This window comes from Prosopis cineraria, unplaced genomic scaffold (genome assembly GCF_029017545.1).
Source record: "Prosopis cineraria cultivar Desert tree isolate PC_DT_omini unplaced genomic scaffold, ASM2901754v1 PC10, whole genome shotgun sequence".
NCBI lineage: Eukaryota > Viridiplantae > Streptophyta > Magnoliopsida > Fabales > Fabaceae > Prosopis > Prosopis cineraria.
This window is the reverse complement of record NW_026555341.1, coordinates 11,885,906-11,908,322: the sequence shown is the minus strand read 5'-3', so window position 1 is coordinate 11,908,322 and position 22,417 is coordinate 11,885,906. Positions and strand designations below refer to the sequence as shown.

At 29.4% G+C, this 22,417-nt stretch overlaps 1 protein-coding gene across 1 annotated transcript; it reads left to right on the top strand.

Annotated features, from left to right (window-relative positions):
• The first annotated feature begins 4,653 nt into the window (after window positions 1-4,653).
• LOC129323101 (L-tryptophan--pyruvate aminotransferase 1-like) lies at window positions 4,654-8,604 on the top strand. Its single transcript, XM_054969664.1, has 5 exons — window positions 4,654-4,867; window positions 4,956-5,277; window positions 7,438-7,727; window positions 7,816-8,126; window positions 8,241-8,604. Exons 1-5 carry the CDS (start codon window positions 4,764-4,766, stop codon window positions 8,438-8,440), a joined length of 1,227 nt encoding a protein of 408 aa, XP_054825639.1. The 5' UTR covers window positions 4,654-4,763; the 3' UTR covers window positions 8,441-8,604.
• Window positions 8,605-22,417: the final 13,813 nt, after the last annotated feature.

Sequence of the window (22,417 nt, the reverse complement as noted above, 5' to 3'; positions counted from 1 at the left end):
AATTTATTTAATAGGGGCCCTTTTTTAAAAAAATGATTATACTTTAAAAAATTAAAAATATCTTATATTTTTTTAATATCTAACCTCTCAAAAAATATTTTATATTTTTAAATATAACTTATTATTTCAATTTCATTCCAAAGTAGTGTTATTTATAGCACTAAAAATTAAAAAGCGTGAACAAAACCAATTAATAAGTTTCGAATTTGAGTTATTATAAATAATTTTTTAAAAAAAATTGTACCAAAAAAAAAATACATGATAAGTTATAAATGTTTAGGTTAAAAGGCAGTTCAACCTCTGCTATATATTTAGGAGCATTTGGTATTTTAAATCAATTTTTGGTGTAATGCTTCTTTTTAACTTTTAAAAACTGTATAATTTTGGCCCCTATCATTAAAAATAATTTTCTTTGACCAAAAAATGACAGAAAAAAGTTTCAAAAACTACAAAAAAAAAAGAAAATAAATAAAGACTCAAAAATACATACAATGACACTAAAAATACAAAAAAGACCAAAAAAATTTCTTGATCCTTTGTTTTTTTTTTTGTAATTCTTGAGATTCTTTTCTCTTATTTTCTGTCAATTAATAGTCAAAGTTAATTTTTATTAACAATAAGGGTGGCATTGCATTGTTTGCAAAAATTAGAAAATAACTTTACATTAAAAATGAGTTTACAGTCTTAAATGTTTCTAGAACTATAGTTTAGAAGCCAATTCTCATTTCACCCTAAATATTTTTAGGTTGACTCTGAATATTATATAGAAGGAATTGTAAACATAATTGGATAAAAAACTTTCACAATTTCTCTTGTGACATCTACGAGTTATAGAATATTTATAAATTTACAACTTATATTGTGGCCTTTGTACAAGTGTTTTTGGACTAACTACTCATTAGTTTGGCAATATATCTCTAAAGGAAAATGGATAAAATTAATTATATTTGGGTCGACCTATACCATTATTTTTATCATCAAATTATAAAATGGTATAAAAATAATCAATGCTTTATCCAATTAGACGCTATTTTGAAATATAAGGGGAGTAGGAGACAAATTAAGTAAAAATTATTTTGAAAAATATTATAATGTCAAAATGTATTACAATGTGTACTCACAAGTCATAAATAATAAGAATTATTTCTTAAACTATTACATAATAAAAAATATTAATTATAACAATTTCATGATTCTGCACAGAATATTATGAATAATTAATTTATCATTTAAGGAACATTTATATTAGATTTTCCTACACGAAATATGTACACAATTTGATAGGACACGCGAAAGCAAAATCATGCTAGTTTAAGGACAAAACCCTGAAACACAACAAAAATACAAGAACAAAAAAAAGGGACAAAATTTATGACAAAAATAAAGAAAGATATAAAATAAACAATGGAATAATGATCAAGGAGAAAATCCTCTAGAGCACCTGCCTCTAGGAATCTCAACCTTCGAAGACACCATAAGAGTTGATCACGTTTGTTTCTCACACAGGATGCCATCACAAAGCACTAAGGCTCACAAGAGTTATAAACTCTAAAATAAATAATTTCATTCAACTTCTCTTTTGTTTACAAGAGGGAGCATGCCTAATATATATAAGATCATAGAGAAGACTATTTCTTAAATTTAAAATCCTAATTTCCTAATACTAAAAGGAGAAATAATAAAATAATAATGAGAAAATATTCAGCCACATAATTTAGGAGATGTGATTCTAAAATTATAGGATTACAAAATTTAGAAATTAATAATATAATTAATTATAATCTTTGACTAGATTCAAAATAGGAAATCAAGTCAAAGGACCATAAAATAGAAAATAATTTAGGAGACAATCAAAGGATCATAAAAGGATTTAAAATCATACCACTCTTGATTTCTTCACTAGGATTTCATGCCTCCTTGCTTACAAAGGCTCAATTTGTAGTCTTCCTTACATTGGGCTAAGGTTTGCATCTGTTGGGCTTGGCTCTTCATAGATTTAGATGTTAAGCGCATTATACATGTATAAATACTCTCCTTTAGGCTTGAGAGGATTGCCCCAATGCTCTCCAAGCTCTTGGACTTCTTGCACAAGACTAAACAAGGCTTGCTTCATGGCTTTAGTTCGGGCTTTTGTCGTTAGATCTTCAAGATGTTGTAATGAATTTTTAGGTACGTTGGATTGGAAGTATTGAGCTTCTTGCTCCTTGCCTTGGGCTCCTTCCATATCACTATACTCATGATTACTATCCTCAAGCTTCGTGGCCATTAATGCCATGTCATCCATACTATGAGGTCCATCACAATTGCACACCATTTTAGATGCCAAACAATTACTATAACATATTTATATCACTCACAATATACAAAAGAGTATTTCAAAGCTATACATATGTATGTTGTACAAAAAAAAAGCTACATTATATCTTTTTATGTATATATATGTTAGGAAGTTTTTTTATAAAATACTTATGTGGATCATAAAAATTAGAGCGCATTTGATGGAATTATTTGAAGAAATTTTGGCCGAAAAAATTTAAAAAAGATGGTTTGATAGTTTTAGTTATATTCAAATATCTAAAAAAACCTCAAAATATCTATATTTGGATAAAATATAGAAGAATGCACGTAAATTCACACGTTTTAGATTTTTTTCCTGAATAAAAATATTTTTTCGATTAATGAGAACGTGTTCTTAAATATGTTCAGTAGCTGTAAAATCCTTAATAAACAGTTTATTTTTTCTTTAAAAACATTACGATAAACAACTTTTTTTAACATAAATAGTATATTGGGTTTGCTGGTTTTAATTTATCATACTTTCGTGGGAAATAACTTATTAAAATGTATACTTCATGTATATGTGATATTTTTAATGTTTATATAACCTTTTGTTTCTTCAAATATATTTTGTTATGTTACAAAGTCACAGATATCCTTTTTATTTCAATTTTTTCCAAAATTTGATGAGGGCAATTTTAAAAAAACTCATCAAATATTAAAAGACCAACAATTACCTGGACTTTAACTCATGAAGTTGTTATCAACAAACATGTTTTTGGCCAATCAATCATGTAAATATTTACTATTCAGAAAGTACATCATCCCCATTTACACAATTGTAATTAGCAAGATATATGTTCTTTTATTATTTGTCAAAGAATAATAATATCAGGTTTATTACTAGATGTGATATATAAGTTCAACATTTTTCTTTCTTTTTATTGGTTTCACAAAGAATAAAAAATAATATTGAATATACATCTACAAAGAATATTACCACTAGTAAAATTAGTTGGGAAGTTCTACTCTTCGATTTCAAAGGTCACAAGTTTGAATTTTAAAAATATAGCTGCGTTAAATACTTAGTGTTGGGGAGCTTGCCTAAAAAAATACAAATACAATATGCACAAGAATAATAGTATATATGAATATTTTAACAAGGCACAAAAAGAGAAATTGGGTTGTAAATATTATTTACATGCCTAGAAACTTTGTGAAGCATGCTGATGCTTTAGCGAAGTTTGCTCAGACATTTAACATGGAGGATAATTTCTTTAACCATCCTCCTCTGTTTATCCAAGAAGAGGAGGAAGGGGAGAGAAATGACCTATTAAATGTATCTTGATCTTGTTTCTTAATATATGAATGAATCATCTTTTGTTTCCAAAAAAAAAAAAACCAAGGCACAAAAAGAGAAACGTGTATGAGGAACCAAAAGGCACCTAATTTTCAAATTATATATATAAAGAAAAGATTGGTTTCAATGCACATCATAGTGAAGAGAACCATGGTGCTTATTATTATGATGAAATCTGAACCATTTAAAATTTGATCTAGATGATCCATATTTAAAATATTATTATATATTTATTAAAATGAATATTATTAAAATTATTTTAATTTTAATAATTTTTATTTTTAATATGGTCTAGATTTAATTTGAAAGGCCCAATTTAATATTAAATTTTTTTATAATTAATATATATTGACTATTTAGATTAAATTTGGACTATGCAAAGTATATCTGGATAGTCAATATACATCAATTATAAAACTCTTAATATTAAATTGGATCATTTAAATTAAATCTAGATCATATTAAAAATAAAAAATTATTAAAATTATTTTATAACTTTTATAAATTTTTATTTGGAAAAATTCATCTTTTAATCCTTCAACTTTTAACTCAATTATAACTCAGTTCCTCAACTATGACTCGCTGTGACTCAGTCCCTCAACTTTTGATTCACTTATAATTCAGTCCTTATTTTTTAATTTTTTTAAAAAAATTTCTTATCAAATAAGAGAGATAAAAAAATACTCATATATTATTTTAAAATACCCTCCTCTTACTCATTAATGTGAGATATAAATTAACATGGAAAAAAATTAACAAAAATTCAGGGATTAATTTGTAAATGATTCAAAAGTTGAAGGACTGAATCATAAGCGAGTTATAGTTGAGGGACTGAGTCACACAGCGAGTCATAGTTGAGGGATTAAGTTATAAGTGAATTAAAAATTGGAGGATTAAAAAATTAATTTTTTTATTTTTATAAACATAAAATATAATAATATTTTAAATTTAGATCATTTAAATTATTCCACCACCATGCGCTGACAACTGAAACCAACCCCCTTTAAAGAGAGGCCCAATATTCTGAAATGTCCCCCTACCGAATCATGGAGCAGAAATCAACTCCACAGAGTGAAGATCGAACTTAGTCGTTGCGACGTCGTACGTACAGAACAAGTCCAACAATATGTTGGCAAATCTTCCCGCAGTTCCTGATCTCCACAACAATGGCTTGCCCTCCTCTGATACAAATGCTTCTCTTCCAATCTCCTCCGTCGTCAATCTCGACCGGTAAGAAGTTCGATCTGATATAATAGTTGCTGGTTTGAAATTGTTGTTGTTTAAGGGTTTGAATATTTTAGATATGAATGAATTGCAGGGGAGATACCGTGTTGTTGGAGTCGTACTGGAGGAAGATGAGCGACGAATGTACGGTGGTGATCAAGGGTTGGGAATTTCTGAGCTATGCGAGCGATCTGAGGAGTGTGTGTTGGTTCATGACGCCGGAGCTCAGACACGCCATTAAAAGGCTTCATGCTCTGGTTGGCAACGCAGAGACACACGATAAGCACATTGTCATCGGAAATGGCTCCACGCAGCTCTTTCAGGCTTCGCTCTTCGCTCTCTCTTCTTCTTCTTCCTCTTCCCTCTCTCCCGCCGATATCCCTATGAACGTCGTCGCCGCTGCTCCTTATTATTCGGTAAGCTTCTCTCTCTCTCTCTATCCCTCATCCAATAGCACATTAATCAAGCTTAACGGTACAACCAGTTGAACCGGAAGTTATTAATCCGGTCCGGTATGTTACCTAAGTCGAATGGACCACCAAGGAATCGGTCAAAGATCGGAGAAAAAGGGTCAAAAACCGACTGGTCATTTTGAAACAATTTTTTATTAAGTCATTTTTTATTCAGTCATCTCTCTCTTTTTATCAACAAAAATTTAGATGAGTTGCATCTAAAATTTCTCACGCCCAAAGCAAATTTCAGGCTCAAAAAGTATTTATAAAGGTACTTATCTACTAATAAAATCATCACATTAGAGGCAAATTTGATCCTATGATGTTGTGTCATGTGTCAAATTTTTATTAACTGGAGTATCATTTGTTGATTCAACTACTCTTTCTTTTGTACACTTTATGCAAGTGTTTTATATATCCCAGTCATGCAATTAATTGGATCCATCTTGGGTGCTCACCTGGGGGTGATGTGATTTGGACTGTTCAGATTTTAATCTGGATGGTTCAAATTTAATAAATTATTTTTTTATTTTCTATTTATTAAAATAAAAATTTCTAAAAATTATAATAAATTTTTTATCATCATTCAGATCCAAATGCATTCTATACAGTCTAAATTTAAAAATTTTGACTTGTATGTTTTTTCTATAAATATTTTTAAAAATTATTTTATATTTTTATTAAATCTGAATTATGCGAAATACATTTGAATAATCAATATATAAAAATTTTAAAATAAAATTAGAATCTTTAAATTAAAATGATAAAAAATTTATAACAATTTTTTATAATGTTTGTAATTTTTTTATTTTAATAAATAAAAATAAAAAATAAAATAATCCATTAAATCTAGACCATCCAGATAAAAATGTGGATGGTCCAAATCACATCACCCTGATAAGCACCACAGGTGATGAGCACCCAAGATAGACCCGCAGTTAATTATGGAGGTTTTTTCCTGACATGTTGAGAAGCAGCCTAAAAGAACAAGAAATTCATCAAAATACTATACCACTACAGCATGCATAAAATTTTCTTCTTTTGTACATGGAAATAAAGTAATTATTTTTAACACAGGTTTCCATATTTATTTATGAGAGAGAGAATTTTATATTCTCAATTATTTTATATCAAATAAGCCAAAAAATTTATTAGAAAACCTAGTCTTTTTTTATCAAACTCATAATCACAAGATTTTATATACGTTTCTTGTTTTTGATACATCAAATTAAATGCGACTCTCGTGAAGCCTAATAAAATGAATATAATTTTTTTATAAATTATTCAAAATTCAAATTATGAATAATTGATAAAATGAAATGCATATATTAGCATATTAGAATATGCTCGGCGTAGTAGGCGGCACCGATTGTCATTTTTAAAACGGAGGTTGACAGGTGGCACGCGGCACCGAGTGTCGACGTTCCATGGTCATCTGAATTTTTGCTTTATTACATTTTGATATACAATTTGTTTTCTCTTAATGAATTTCTGTTCAACTTGCCTTTTGATTCTGTGGTTATCGTATAATGAACAGATAGATATAGCCATACAGGTCATGATAGAGATTACACGTGTTCAAGAATTTATGTAAATCAACAAGTGGGTTTCTTCAAGAGTTAATTACCTAAACGTTTTCTTTTTCCCATTATTGGCAGATTCATGCCCTGCACACCTCGACGATAACATTGGCTATTAATAATTTAAGGTTTATTGACTATGACTCTCCAAATTTTTTTTAAGTCAAGCAGCCCCAACAAATCCAGAAACGAAAGGAAAGGAGAATATTCTTCTTCCCTTCTGTCTCACTTGGTTTGCCATATATGCACGAAACGCGTCCTTCGGGTTTCTCGGGAATTTTCCATGGCCCTGTTGGTCAACATGTTTAGCTACCGTCACACACACACACACACACAATTAGTGTTAATATATATATATATATATATATAAAATCTCCAATCATAAGACAGCGCTAATACTTGCTGCAACATGCTATTGAATTCCTTAAGTCTCAAGTAAATGGGTTTAATATTCATGTCTTTTATGTGTTGGCTTTCCTCTTTTAAGAGGCAGACAATAAATTGATACTTTCATGGGAACGTAACGTTCAACTTGCGAGTGCAGGGTTACCCAGTCGAGACGGATATAGTACGCTCAAGTCTATACAGATGGAGTGGGGACGCACTCAAGTATGATAAGAATGAAGCATACATAGAGATAGTGACGTCTCCGAATAACCCAGACGGGAGTATCAGAAGACCAATGGTGAACAACAAGTGTGGAGGTGAAGGGAAGCTGATTCATGACCTTGCTTATTACTGGCCTCACTACACTCCCATTACTCACAAGGCCAATCATGACCTTATGCTCTTCACTTTCTCCAAATGCACTGGTCACTCTGGTTCTCGCATTGGGTACGTAAATACCTAATATCACTTATCTTTATACACTGTGTATAGGTGATGGGTTTACGGGGGTTAACTTTGGTTTTGTTCTGTGAAGGTGGGCTATTGTGAAAGACATAGAAATTGCGAAGAAGATGACGACATTTATAGTGATGAACTCCATTGGAGTGTCGAAAGAGTCACAAACTCGTGCTGCTAAGATAATGAAAGTTGTGTGTGATAGCTATGAAAATTTCAGATTTGGGTCTAAGGAATCTGTAGAGTTGTTCTTTGAGTACAGCAGACGCCTTTTGAAAGAGAGGTGGGAGAAACTGAGGGAAGTCATAAAACAAAGTGATGATTTCATTTTACCCAAGTTTCAAAGAGCCTACTGTAACTTCACCAATGAATCATCTGAAACATATCCTGGTATGTATATACTTTCATTATTTTTACCTTTACTTGTTCAGTTTATATATATATATATATATATATAGCGTTATGACGTTCAACAGCGTCTCTAACATGGTGTTGGCTTTATAGCTTTTGCGTGGTTGATGTGTGAGAAGGACCAAGACTGTACGAGTTATCTGGACAAGGAAATGAAAGTTCTTGCTAGAAGTGGGAATCGATTTGGATGTGATCCAAGATATGCTAGAATCAACATGCTGACCAGAGGAGATGACTTCGATGAATTCTTAAAGAGGCTTTCAGACATCAAAGATCTTAGTTGTCAAATGTAGTGTACGTGTTGAAAATGTTTGGTTACAATTAAGGTGGTCCAACAGTCCCACTCATATTGATGATATGAGAAAGGGTTGTGTGCTGCTGTGTGTGATTAACTATTTATATGTTGCCCATATTAATTATTTCCCTAAAAAAAATAATATTCCTCATGTTTTGTCCTTGTTTAGAGGGCATATAATATCGCAACCAACCCTTCCAATTAATGAATTTTTTCTCTCATTTTCTAATTAAATAGTTTTTTTCTAAAAGTAATTTCAATATGCTTTTGCAAGGAAACTATAGTAAAAAAAATTTAATTAATTGCTTATTAAACACCGAAATATGAGATTTTTTTAAACATACTTGTGTTAATAAAATTGAAGGAGTAATATATATTATAGAATAACAACAAGAAAAAGAAGCCATATTTTATTAGGTAGGGTTGGTTACATAGATTATACGATGCCATTATGTTATCTTATTTATCAACTTTTTAGAAATATTGTTAATTAAATGAATAATAATATTATATTTTGTTTAATCAATATATGATATAGCCGAGCCTCAGGTTACGTGAAAAGAATTTTAATTTATACCCACTTACTTCTCTAATATAACCATTGACGTATTGAAACAGGTACCTGTTGGTCCAATTAATGCTCGAATATGCATATGATTAATATTAAAATAGGTTAAAATATACAAAATTCTCTTAAATTTTGGATGAGTTATATATAACCCTCCACGTTTTAAAGTTTAAATTAGTATCCTTGACCTTTTATTTTTTTTAATAATAAACCCGTGACTGTCATATTATATAAAACAACGATACAATGTTTCAGCTCTAAAACCTCCCTCTCTTCAGCTTCAATAACATACATACGGCTATTCCTTTCTTTCCAAAAGCTCCAACGAGCCACACCAAATACAACGCTCTATTATATTCTACATGCTAGAAAATTCGATCCCTGTTAACTAAGGTAAATTAGTATAATTAAGTTTATTAATGTGGTGTGTAGCTAGAGAAGTCTAAAAAGTGTGTTTGATTGTGATTTCCGCCCTAAATATATGTCTAAAGTGAAATCGGGCCATCTGGCCATTAAAAAGGGAGAAAAAGTTAAAGAGGGTTGTTTTGTGCCACATGCTGTTGCGAGAGGGATGTCCATCGTGGCATACAAAGGCAACCAACAATGGATGAGCCTCTTTGTGCCATACACTACAATGCTCGATCAAATTTTTGCTTAAACCAGTTGTACTCTATTTGAAAAATCAAAAGAGAGGAGAAAGGAAAAACAAGAGCATGCCACTACCTCTACTAGGGCACGAATTTGGAGATCATTAGAGACATTTTGAAGTTTCCTAGCACCCAAGGTAATTGCATTTTGCTTCTCTCTCCCCTTTCCTTCCATTTTCATGAAGGTTAAAGTTAGGGTTTGAGTTAGGAGAATGATTTTCAGTCTATATGAGCTATAAGTCTGAACCCATTAGCTAAAATAGATATAATGGGAGTTGTTTAAAGTATTTAAATCCTACATTAAGGGTTTTTTGAGTTGTTGTTTGTTGAAGGCCATTAATATATGAAAAGTTGTATTTATGAGAGTTGTTGGGAGTGTTTAATAGCTATTATTGGCGTTGCTAATTCATTAATGACAATGTGAGTATTGGGACCTAGTAAACCCATTGGCATGATTGAGAGCGACTTTGACAAAAGGGAGAATGAGTAGTTGGAATGTTGAAAATTACCTAAATATCAGGTAACAATGAATATCCTTTTGATTTCATTATAGATTAATGGTTTTGGCACCATTCAAGTTATTTGGCAAGCTTTGAAAGTTTGTGTTTCAAGAGATAAACCTTAGATCTCTCAAAAGTTTGAGATAATTGGAAAAAGATCTAGTTTGTTTTATTAATTAGTTATTTGTTAAATTTAACAATTTAGAACTTGTTTGGTGTTTTTAATACACGTTGATGTAAAGTTGTCACTGTTTGAAGTTGTATTGAATTGTTGAAAGTAATATATATATATATATATATATATATTTATACACATGTGACTAATGATGATGATTGAGAGTATGTTATTATGTGATATTAGTATGTGAAGTATAGTGGAGAAAAAAATTATGTGAACATGTTATGATGTGATTAATGTATGTTGAATGGCATACAACTTGTTATTATTTGCATAGCATGATCATTAGCAAGAGTTTTGCCTAGGAAGAGAAGTAGATTGATAAATTCACATAGTAATAGTGCCTTACTATTAGAATCAAAAGCTTGCCCTGGTATCAACTGTTAGAATCGAGAGGTAACTATTGTCCGATGGCTGATTCTGGACTATCCCACTTATTCTTTAAGAGACCAGAACTTAACTAGTCTTTATTGATTTATAAGAAAGCTAGATTAGGGATACGACACCTAAATAGCTCCTCATAAGTGAAAGGCTAGGCTAGTTTGAGTTGTGGACGTAACCACTGAATAGCCACTTGTTTTATGTTAGAGGTAACAAGAGAGTATAAAATTAGCATTGATCATGTATTTATAGTTCTGATCACATAGTTGTTATTATTGTGGTCTGGCATGTCTTTTAAGGGCACATGATTGTTATCTTTGTGACCCCGTGATATGCGTAATTGAGATATTTTTGATGATATGTGATGTATGCTCGGTGACTTGGTTGTTGTTTTTGTGATTGAGGCTATATTTGATATATATATATATATATATGCATATAATAATTGTTCATTACCATTTGCGTCCATAATTAATTGATATACAACTGTATAGACTAGGTTGATTTTAGTTATTGAGTGGTTGTACTCACCCTTTATTCGTCAATATTTCAGGGCCTAGTTCATTGGATCAAGATTGAAAAAAACTATTGAAGGCGTAGGATTTTGAGTATAATCCTACTTGTAGGCCTCATAAATGCATTCATGTGTATTTTTGTTGTTATTGCCAACCAGGATCATATATGATCAATTTTAAACTACTTGCGTTATAATTAAAAGTATTTTGTGTATTTTATGTCTTGAGCTGTTAATATGTAATTGTAAAGTTTAAACAGGGTCAAAATACTAATGCAAGTAGGGTGAAGTATATTTAGTTGTATTAGATGAATATTTTATGTTTTTATGCATGATTGACTCCCTCTCATATTTTTGAAAATTAAAGGGTTGAGTGGTGAATTTATGAAATAAGTGTTTTGGATTGATTGTGATATGTTGCATGAGTCTTAAATGGTCTATTAAGTGTGGTCTAAGGGTTAGTGTAGAATTTTGGCACATATGTTGTGGTTTGGGCACCCTAACTATGAGTTGTTGTGAAAAAGGAGTGAATTTTGCAAAGGGTGTCCAACTTTTGTTAGAATAATAATTTAACTGTAAAACTAGTGCTATTAGCTAGAGTTAGAAGAAAGCTCTTTATAGACACTTAGATCACCTCAATCGGACGTCAGATGGAAAAATGAGAAGTGTCAAAAGTTTATCTCGAGTACTATCATATGACAGTAGGATTTGCTATCAAAATTTGTGCAATACACTACAACGCATGGTACAGGTGTAAACATGCCGCAGTGTACCTATAATAAGCCGCGATGCATGCTATTTTATACAGAGTTCAATAATTTGGTGTTTATATGCAAATGTTTTGATTCTTTCTTTTTTTATGTTTTAATTTCTAATTTATGAATGTTGAAAGTTTATGGAAGTATTTTACATTAAGAAAACTTGGGATCCTTATTTATGTAATTTAATAAACTTGATAATCCTTATTAGGGTTAGACCCTTAATTACCTTGGATTTGGTATTGATTAGGTTTAAGTAAGCAGATCTTATAGGCAACATACTCTATAGACTTTTATTGTTACATTTCTTCTTGAATTCAAAACCATTGGTTAAAGTGAAACAACCCCTTGCTAGTTAATTTAGGTACTCAATTGGTTTGTAATAAGCTTTCATGGTCCAAGCTTTGCTCGTCACTTTTCAAAATGAAATGCTTGTTGTTCTTATTAAAATGTGACATGTTTCACTCATTTCAAAAATTTATTTTTTTATTGATAATAATGAAATTCTTATTCTCTGTAAAATTCTCTCTCTATGAGCAACGTGACAGCATGATAAGTAATGTGGAAGGGAGAAGGACGGTGGAGGAAGCCAATATCCTCTCTAGAAGCAGGAAAAAATTTTGAAAAAAAGGGTGATGGTGATGTTTTTAAGATGAAGGCCAGTGGAAATCAGCAAGAACCAATCTCTTATAGGGATAAAGTCTTAAACATTGACACACAGGCCAAGGCTAATCAAATCATCTGCAAATCTACTATGGCAGATGCATGGAAGGATCATATTGAAGGTCTGAAGTGTTTTTTCATGGACTCTTCCTTTAGATAATGTTTTCCAAGAGCTAGTAGTGGACAAGATAAAAAACAAGACCCCACTTTCCAAATCACACAAGCACAGTATGAATCTTGGTGTGCACTATGAAAGAAATCGCTCATTGATCTATCTCATGTTTTACATATTATACACTTGGTTTTTGACATTAAATCATGTCTATTAGGGTTTATTTCTTGATTTTTAATTGTCTTTTACATATTGACTTTATAGACCCTCATAATGCTATTTGATGATTATTTTGACACTTTCATACCCTAATTGTGATATTGGGCCTTAATTCTCTTTCCTTTCTTTTTTAATTGTTTTTTAGGATTTATTTAGTTTTATATCTTTTATTTTTAGATTCTTGAAGAAGCAAATTTGAAACTAAGGGGAAAAAACTAAGTCAACTTCATTAGAAAATTCAAAAGCAAGAAATAACTTATTTGGCATTTTAATTTCAGAATTAAAGAGCTAAGTTGGTGCCATTTAAAAATTTATTTGAGGAAGGAATAAAAGTCTTGAAGGAGCATGTTGGGTGTGAAATTAGGATCAAACTTGAGGAATCATAAGATGACATCATCATATGTGAAGTAGGAACCATATATGCGTGAATTAAATCTGATGCAAGAAAGAGATTAGAATGACATCATCATAAGGCCTAAAGAAGTGCATTTTGTGCATGAATTAGAAGATGATCCAAATGAAACATTAAGATGACATCATGATGAGGCAAACCAAGAATATAAGATGCGTGACTTCATATCTGAATCCATGAAGAGTCCATGTGGCAGCTAGCTGAAGCTTAATTGAAGTCATATGGTCTACATTTCATTCACAATTTCTATGCTTCCTTCCAAATCATATTGGCACCATTCTTCCTCTGATTTTTTTAGATTTATTTACTCAATTTTAATTTATTTTTCCAGCTCATAATTAGCCACATGCAGATCTGGAACTTTGGTTTCATCACCATTTAGCTTTAGAATTATCACCCATTCACATTATTCACACATACATAAGCCTAGATTTCATATTAGAGCGATATTCTTCACATTCCACTCTCTCTCTCTCTCTTCATCCAAATTTTCTCTCATTTTTCTCTCAATTTTCGTCCATATTTTCTCTCCATTTTTCTAGATCCATTGCTCTCATTTTCCTTCATCAAGTTTCACATGTTCATTATTGCTCCATCAAGTCTAGATCTGTTCTTCAACATTTAGCCGTGATTCCAACGTCCAAATCATTATTCATCTCTGTCCAGATTTGTTTCCTTCTTTTCTCTTCTCCATATTCACGTTTCTTCATCTCCTCTTTTCATTCATTGATTCTCTTTGATCCAGCACCAATTTCATTCCATTCCTTCAATTCCATAATTTCATCCAGCACACACTAATTCCAGATCTAATCTTCATCTCATACATTCATGGAGGCTTCTCAAGGTCTGATTCAAGTGAAGAAGAAGAGCATAAGAAGCTGATCATTTAGAGCTCTAAGAAAGATGACTTGACATTATGAGATTTTCAGATTTGTAATTGTTATTTATTTTCTTGATTTCATGTTCTTGTCTTGATTAATTAAGGAATTCGAATTCTGGACCTCTGTTGTAGTTGAAGATTTTGTGATTCTAATTTAGATTTGATGAGAATATGAATATTGAATTTAGATTTTCATGCTATTTTCAGTTTTGAAATTTATAATTTACCTTGATGTTCTAGAGTTATTTCATAAGTTCTTGCAGATTCTTGTTCAAGTTCTTGTGTAGACTTGAGTAAGATCCATATTGGTTATATGAATTTGACTTAAGGTGTTTTACTTCCACTAGTTTTGGTTTAAAACTTGTGTAGAACAAGGCTAAACATAGTGTTAATTTTTAAATTCACTTGACCTAATTAATTTAGTGTCCATTGAGTCTAATGGTGCACCATACTTAGAGGCTTCTAAGTGTCTCAAAGTATGTTAATCAAGAAAGTTTATGATGTTATAATTCTGGAAATCAATGATTAATGTTAGGAAATCTGACTTGGGCTTACCATAATCATCATTCATTTCATTCCAACTGAAACAAAAATTTACAAACATTTATTGTTGCATTACAGAGTTAGTTTAGTCACTTGAAAATTCAGATTAAATTGTAGCATTTGAACAATAATTTATATGCTTTGCTCTCTAAGGAAATAATCTAGAATACTTACTTCTATATTCTAGTAAAATTTGATAACCCAAGGCGACTAAGGGTTCACCATTCATCATTAAAACCTTAGGGATGAGCATTTCTCTATATAAGTTGCAATCAAAATTGGGAAATATTTGGAAAAAACTTCTCAACCTTTTAAACTTCTTGATTTACAAAATGATTATTCCATTGTCTCTTTTAAGATTGATGAAGATCTTAAGTATGTTTATCTAGAAGGACCTTGGATGGTGGTTGATTAATATGTGCTAGTCCAGAGATGGAGACCAAACTTTGATCCCACAATGGTTGATGCTCACCAGAAAATTGCTGCATAAGTGCAAATCCATATAGTGTTTGTGGACTTTTATAACCAAGAGTAGATATGGTGCTTGGTTCTATGATAAGTAGAACATTAAAGGTGGATTTAGTCACTTCGATGAGGTCCCAAGGTTGGTTTGTAAGAGTGTGTGTTGAACTTGATCTTCACTTACAGCTTTTGTTTACTCTTAAAATTTTTGGTAGGACTTTTGTGCTTGAATATGAAGGCTTACATATGAATCCCTATCCCTACCTCTTGCAACATGTGACACTACTTGGAGAAGGATATGGAAGATGTAAGACCTTTTTAGGAGTTTCTTATAATAACAAGTTGCTTACTAATATAGGTTGTAAAAAGCAACAAATGCATAGATGACCATTGTGAGATTTGCAAGAATGAGGTAGAGGACATCAAACACATGTTGCATGATAGTCCAGATACGAAAAGATTCTAGTTGGAGATTCTTGATCTTAGAGACAAACAAGCATTTTTTGGAGCAGAGCTAAAGGAGTGGATCATATCGAACATGTGGTCTCAGCAACTTAAGCTTGGAGTTCCATGGAATTCCTACTTTTCTATAGCGTGTTGGCTTTTTTGGCAACAAGGGAACAAGGTATTTTTAAAAACAAAACAACTACTAATGTTGCTACTTATTCTTGATGGAGCCTAGAGTCTACTGAAAGACAATTGGCTAAAGCTCAATGAGGATGGTGCTTTCTCTAACTTATACATTAGCTCTAAATGTAGATAAATGATTTACGAGAGTGTTTAGAGCAAGCTTTCTATATAAAATGAATGATGGTGACTCCCTTTGTTTTGAACTGCAGGCTTTTACATGAGGCCTTAAGTTGGCTTGTGATCTTGGTTATAGGAAGATTATCCTAAAGTCTCACTCTTTTGAAGCAATTGATGCGATACATAGTGTCACACCCTGTGATCGCCCAAACACTAGAATTACTGTTGAAATTCAAGCACTTCTGACTCAAGAATGGGTGGTACACAGTCAGAAAATTTTGAGATGCAAATGAAGATGCTGACATGCTTGCCAAGTTGGCTCTTTCATGTGTTAGTTGGATTTCATCTCCCCCAGGCTTAGATGTAATTTTGGTACAAGACATTAATATTGTTGTTTAGTTCCTTGTTATTCCTTTTTATGAAAAAAGAATAATGAAATGTTATTGCTTCTGTCGGTTTTAGTTCAAAATGAGATAATTCACTTTCAGTTTTCTTTTAATGAATATTCAATGAAATACCATTGCCACTATGGAATTTAGTTTTGGCTTTTGTCTTACAAACATTATATTCAATTTTATTGTTTTTGTACAGTAAAATCACCATGAATTTTTATGCATGAAAGCACTACATACTGAATTGCTTTTATTAATTATGTATCAGATGCCACATAGTTCTAACTAACCTGACATATGAAAGCACTACATACTGAATTGCTTTTATTATGTATCAGATGCCACATAGTTCTAACTAACCTGACATATGAAAGCACTACATACTGAATTGCTTTTATTATGTATCAGATGCCACATAGTCCTAACTAACCTGACGTGATAGTCTAAATTAATAAGTTAACAGAAAAATTAACGGTAAGGGATTTAGGATAAAAAGAAATAAAAAAATAAAAAGTCAAGAAAATTAATTTTAAATTTGAAAATGTTAAGAAAATTATATACAACTAATTCAAGGCTCGAGAGAATTTTTCATATTTTAGCATATTAGATAATAGTTAGTTATATCAAAAAGATTTTATATTTTTGAAAATACATATTCTTTAATGATGATATATTCAATTATTGAATGTATAAAATCATATAGTAATTAGTAACTATACTCTTTTGTCTTGTATTAATTGATTGCTTCAAATAGTACTGACTTACTTTCTCCCTTAAAAAATTTAAGACATTTTTAACGAAATTTTATTCCCCAATAAAGTAGTTACTTACTTTTAAACTAACCTTATTTTTTCATATTTATCTCTATTAAATACCTTAAAATAAAAATAAAACCATTATTAATAGGGGCATTTAAAAAAAAGATAATAATTACACCTCAAAAGTCTAAAAATGCATTAATTTTTTAACATCCAATTCTTCAAAAAATACTTTACATTTTTTAACGGAGGGAGTATTTAATAATTAATTATTCTTAAAAAATCATGATAACAGTGATATTTAATAATTAACTTCGTCATGATTAAGCAGCATATATTTCCAAAAAAATGTAAATTACCATTACCATTCATATTAAGTGAGAAGTTCTCCGAAAGCGTAAGAGAGAGGCTAATTTCTTGGCCGCCCAAATTTCATTATGTATTTAACTATTAATTAACAAGTAAATTAAAGACAAGTCTCTTTTTAATTTGACCATCTAGAAGTAAAAATTTTCAAGCTATCATTTGAAAAATCGCTTTCTTCTTGATAAAGTTATCTTGCCAATTGCTGTATAGATTCAATTTGCTGAATGAAATATGAGACTTTGACGCTTCACAAAAGACAGAGGAAGCCGTAAGAGACGACGCAGACAATTCACTAGCAAGTAAGAGACGAGAGGAAGAGACCTCTTCCTAATTTGTTATCATATGAAATTATAGTTATTATTTACTACCTGTTTGTTTAACATTTTTCCATGAAAAATATTACTTTTTTTGACAAATTTACTTCTGTAAAATCTTAATTGGTTTAAATTTTTAAAAATAATCAAAATTTAAAAAAAGACTTTTTTTATTATTTTGAGATTTCTGAAAAGAATTAGATGAGCATGATAGATCAGAAAAATATAATAAAAATATGAAAATATTTAAAAATATCATAAATTTTGAAAATAGTTAAATAATAAATATATTTTATGAATGGCGGGAGTACAATTTTTAGTCCTTATATTGAAAGTTCTATCAAGCTAAGTTGGTCCATCGATTTTAATTTCTATCATTTAAAGTCCTCAACATTTGCTTGAGTTATCAAGTCACTCCTTTATGTTTTGTACGACAAAATAGCCCTTAAAAACTGACGTGGAAATTGAATTGCTGATGTCGAATATACACGTGAATTTCTAATAAGTAATTAGCACTTGCCAAGTTTGGCTGATGTATTTTAGTTAATCGATGTGTATATTTCATGTTAGCAATCTAATTTTCACATTAGCTTTTTTTTAGGGCTATTCTACCTTACAAAATTTAAAGGAGTGACTTGATAACTAAAATAAAGGTTAAGGACTCAAATGAAAGAAATTAAAGTTAAGGAACTAAATCAATAGAACCTCCAAACATAAGAGATTAAAAATTATTTTATCCCTTACTTTTTTAAATTGTAACTAAACAAAAAGAATCTGCTTTTTTATAGAATAAATCATTTTTTATAAAATCTATAAAATATTTAAAAATTAATATTTTTTAAACTTAAATGAATGAGCTTGATCTTAATCTTGAAATCTCTTATCTTTATTGACACTGAAGATGCTTTAGTTTTTTAAAAAAATAATAAGTTTTTTTTTTAACAGATGATATTATGATAGGAGACTGATTGTGATATTTGATTTTTTAATTTTTTAGCCAAATAAGGGTATTGAAGTTTAAAATTATCATTCTTTATATTTTTTCCTATTTATTTAAGTTAAAAAATAATAACTTAAAATATAAAAAGTGATTTCAACAATTAATTAAGAATTGAAAATGGATGTGATTTAACTCGTTGTTCTTTTATGCCGTCATTATTTTCATTTGCCTAAATATAAAATAAATTATATTATATCCTTGATTACAATATTTCTTTCTCTTCATCTTTTCATTTTGTTTCTTTTATTTCTTTTCACTTTACTCTCTCAATTTACCTTTTTAGGAATTGACCTAAAAGTTTTCATTTCTTCTGCTTCTTTGGCAAAAGAAACCACTCTGGATAATCTGAAAAAAATAATAAAATTTTTATTTCTTCAAATTTATTTCAGCTATCAATTTAATTTTTTAAAATTTAATTTTTATTGATTTGTTTTACTATATTTTCTTAAATTTTTATGTGAATTCTTTAAGTTTTAAAATATAAATTGATTCTCAAGATATGCTAATATGTAAAGTATGTTTGAATTTTTATCAATATAATCACTTACACTATGTTTTGTTCTTTTGTTTTTTAAAATTTTGGAGTATATTTCTCTTACCTAAATAATTATACTTCTTTTCATTAATGTACATGACAGCTATCAATATTCTGTTTTTTATATCAGCAAATTTTAACAATTTAACCTCCTTTTTAAATAATAAGAATTAAATTTATAGTTGAAGTAAACTCAAGAGACTAAATTGACAAAAATTTAATTCAATAAACTAAATAAATAATTAAGATAAATTTGAGGGACTAAAAATTGCAGTAAAAAAAAGAAGAATAAGAAGAAAATAACGAGTGTTCCATTTCCGGAGTCATCTGACCCACATTCTATCAAAGTGGAACGTTATCTTGGGAATGAATTGACATTATCATCACCCTAATTGCGTTTTGCTTTTGTTTTGCTGTTTTTTTTTTAATGTTCGGTAAATATTAATTAGATTAAATAAAGATAAGAAAAAAAGAAAGAGAATTGTTGTGAATATTTAAAATATTACGTGAATGTTGATATGTTTTTTCTATTTCAATATTTTTTATTTATTATTATTTTATATATTTTATTTATTATAGTCAGTTACATTTGTATCTATAAATAGAAAGTACTTCAGTTGCATACAATACACTAAAATGAGAATAATATATTCTCTCACTCTCTAAATATGTTCTCCTTTTAATATTTCTCTTCTCTTCTTCTAAATCTTTATTTATTTCATAATACATTATCAACATGATTGTTCCACTCTTAACCTCATTGGGTGTGTACTTCTATTTTTGTTATTCATTGCCAATGAACATCCCTAATATGAATGGAGGCTCACTTTCTTGAAAAATAAGTCAACCTCTATAATATATTTACTTGTTATTGATTTATCGAATTCATTTTGTCGGTTATTTCCATCTTTTCTTAATTAAATTGTGTATCATATGCCACATCCATAAGTTTAAGGTACAATACTTAAATTTTAGAAAAAGTGGGTATTGAAATTATTCACACGTAGCATAGAGTGAATCTAGAAGTTATCTACATATAATATAGAGTAGATGCTAAAGTTATACACAAATAACATATAGAATAGATCTAAAAGTTATCCGCACAAAACATTGAGTGCATCCTAAATTTTTCAACAAATAATGTACAGTTAACCATGAAGATATTCACAAAATTTAAAGTGAATCTTGAACTTATTCATGCAATATTATGTAGATTTTGAAAATATCTACATTTATTTATTTGTTTGTTTATCGCACATTCAATTTTTTATTTTAATTCTTTGTTTAAATATAATTTGTTTGGATAATAAAGTGATCTACACATAACATAAAATGGATCCTCAAAGTATCCATATAAAATACAAAATGGATCTTTAAATTATCTATATAAAATGGATCCTAAAATTATTCATATAAAAGATAAAGTGTATTTTGAAGTTATCCACACAATATAATGTAGATCTTAAAAATATCTACATTCAATTATTTATTTATTTATTTATTTAGTGTGCATTCAATTTTTTATTTTTAATTCATTATATATATATATATAATTTGTTTGAACCCTAAAGTTATCCACACATAACATAAAAAGAATTCTAAAATTATTCATATAAAATATAAAGTAGATCATAAAATTATTCATAAAACCTAAAGTGAATCTTAAAAATATCCACGCAATATAATATAGATCATCAAGATAAGTACATTCAAATATTTATTTTAATTCATTATATATATATATATATATATATTGTATTTCCCATCACGTCAATGTGATGATATCACCAAGCAATCAAACTTAAATATGTTTTTTTTTATTTCTTTTGATTGGGTGGTTAATTTATGAGTGGAGTGGTAGACATGTAAATGTCATCTTTTGCTCCTCAATATTTTGATAGAGAATATGTATGCATGTGTGTGTATTGTTTTTATTCTTTTGGTCTCTTTAATATTCTTGCAATAACATGATTAGTAACCATATATGTTATTTTGATTATGGCCATATCACTCTAAATTTTCATTATTATATAAATAAAAGATTAGTTTATAGTCATAGTGAATTATGTGATTTTATGGCCATTAGCCAAGCTTTATTTTATAATTATATGATCAAAATCTATATTAGTTTTGATCATAATTATTCTATAAAAGATCATTTTGTGGCCCAATTATTGATATAAATTTTGTGCAATTGGGATGGCCATTTAATTGTTACAAAATGTCATAGCCTTGAAGGGTAGTGATTCAAAAGGCTTTATCATCTTTAAAGAGATTCTTTTCTATAATCCTAAATATTACAGTCAATAAAATTTATCTTACATAAAATTAATATACATTTTAATTTCATTTATTTTTTGTACTGAAAGTTTATGTTTTATGCATTTCTATCATATTGAAGTTTATGTTGGAATATTAATATATGTCAAATTTTATATTTTTATTAGAATTCATGTTTTATGTATTTTAGCACATCAATCCTTATATTTGTTCTTAACGTTTTGAAGAACAATTATTTTTGCAGTCGGCACCAACATTAATTATGCAAATATCTGCCTTGTGGATATTGCTATGATGCATAAAATTCTCAATTATATAAGATATTTTTCAAATTTAGTAAGGAAATAAGCTTATTTAGTACTATATGTGGTAATACAAAATTAATTGAATGGGAAGAGCTAGTATAACATTACCAAGAGGAAAAAATTGGCATATTGATAATGCATTACATTCCTTTTATTCAAGTCTCATACGAATTTATTAAGCTTCAAAGACATTAAAAAAATAGCTATCACATTGAGATGATGAATGATAAGAATGTTAAATATCTTTATATTACAAAAAGTATTAGCTCAAATGAAAATGTGTATTGAAAAGATTGCCTGCATTCTCTTTCAAATTATACTATACATATACATACCATTTTAAACTAGAAGTTTACAAATCACATGTTCCTTGTTTGGCATGACCAGTTGGGCTATCCTGGATCAATTATAATGCAAAAAATAATAGAAAGAACATACAAA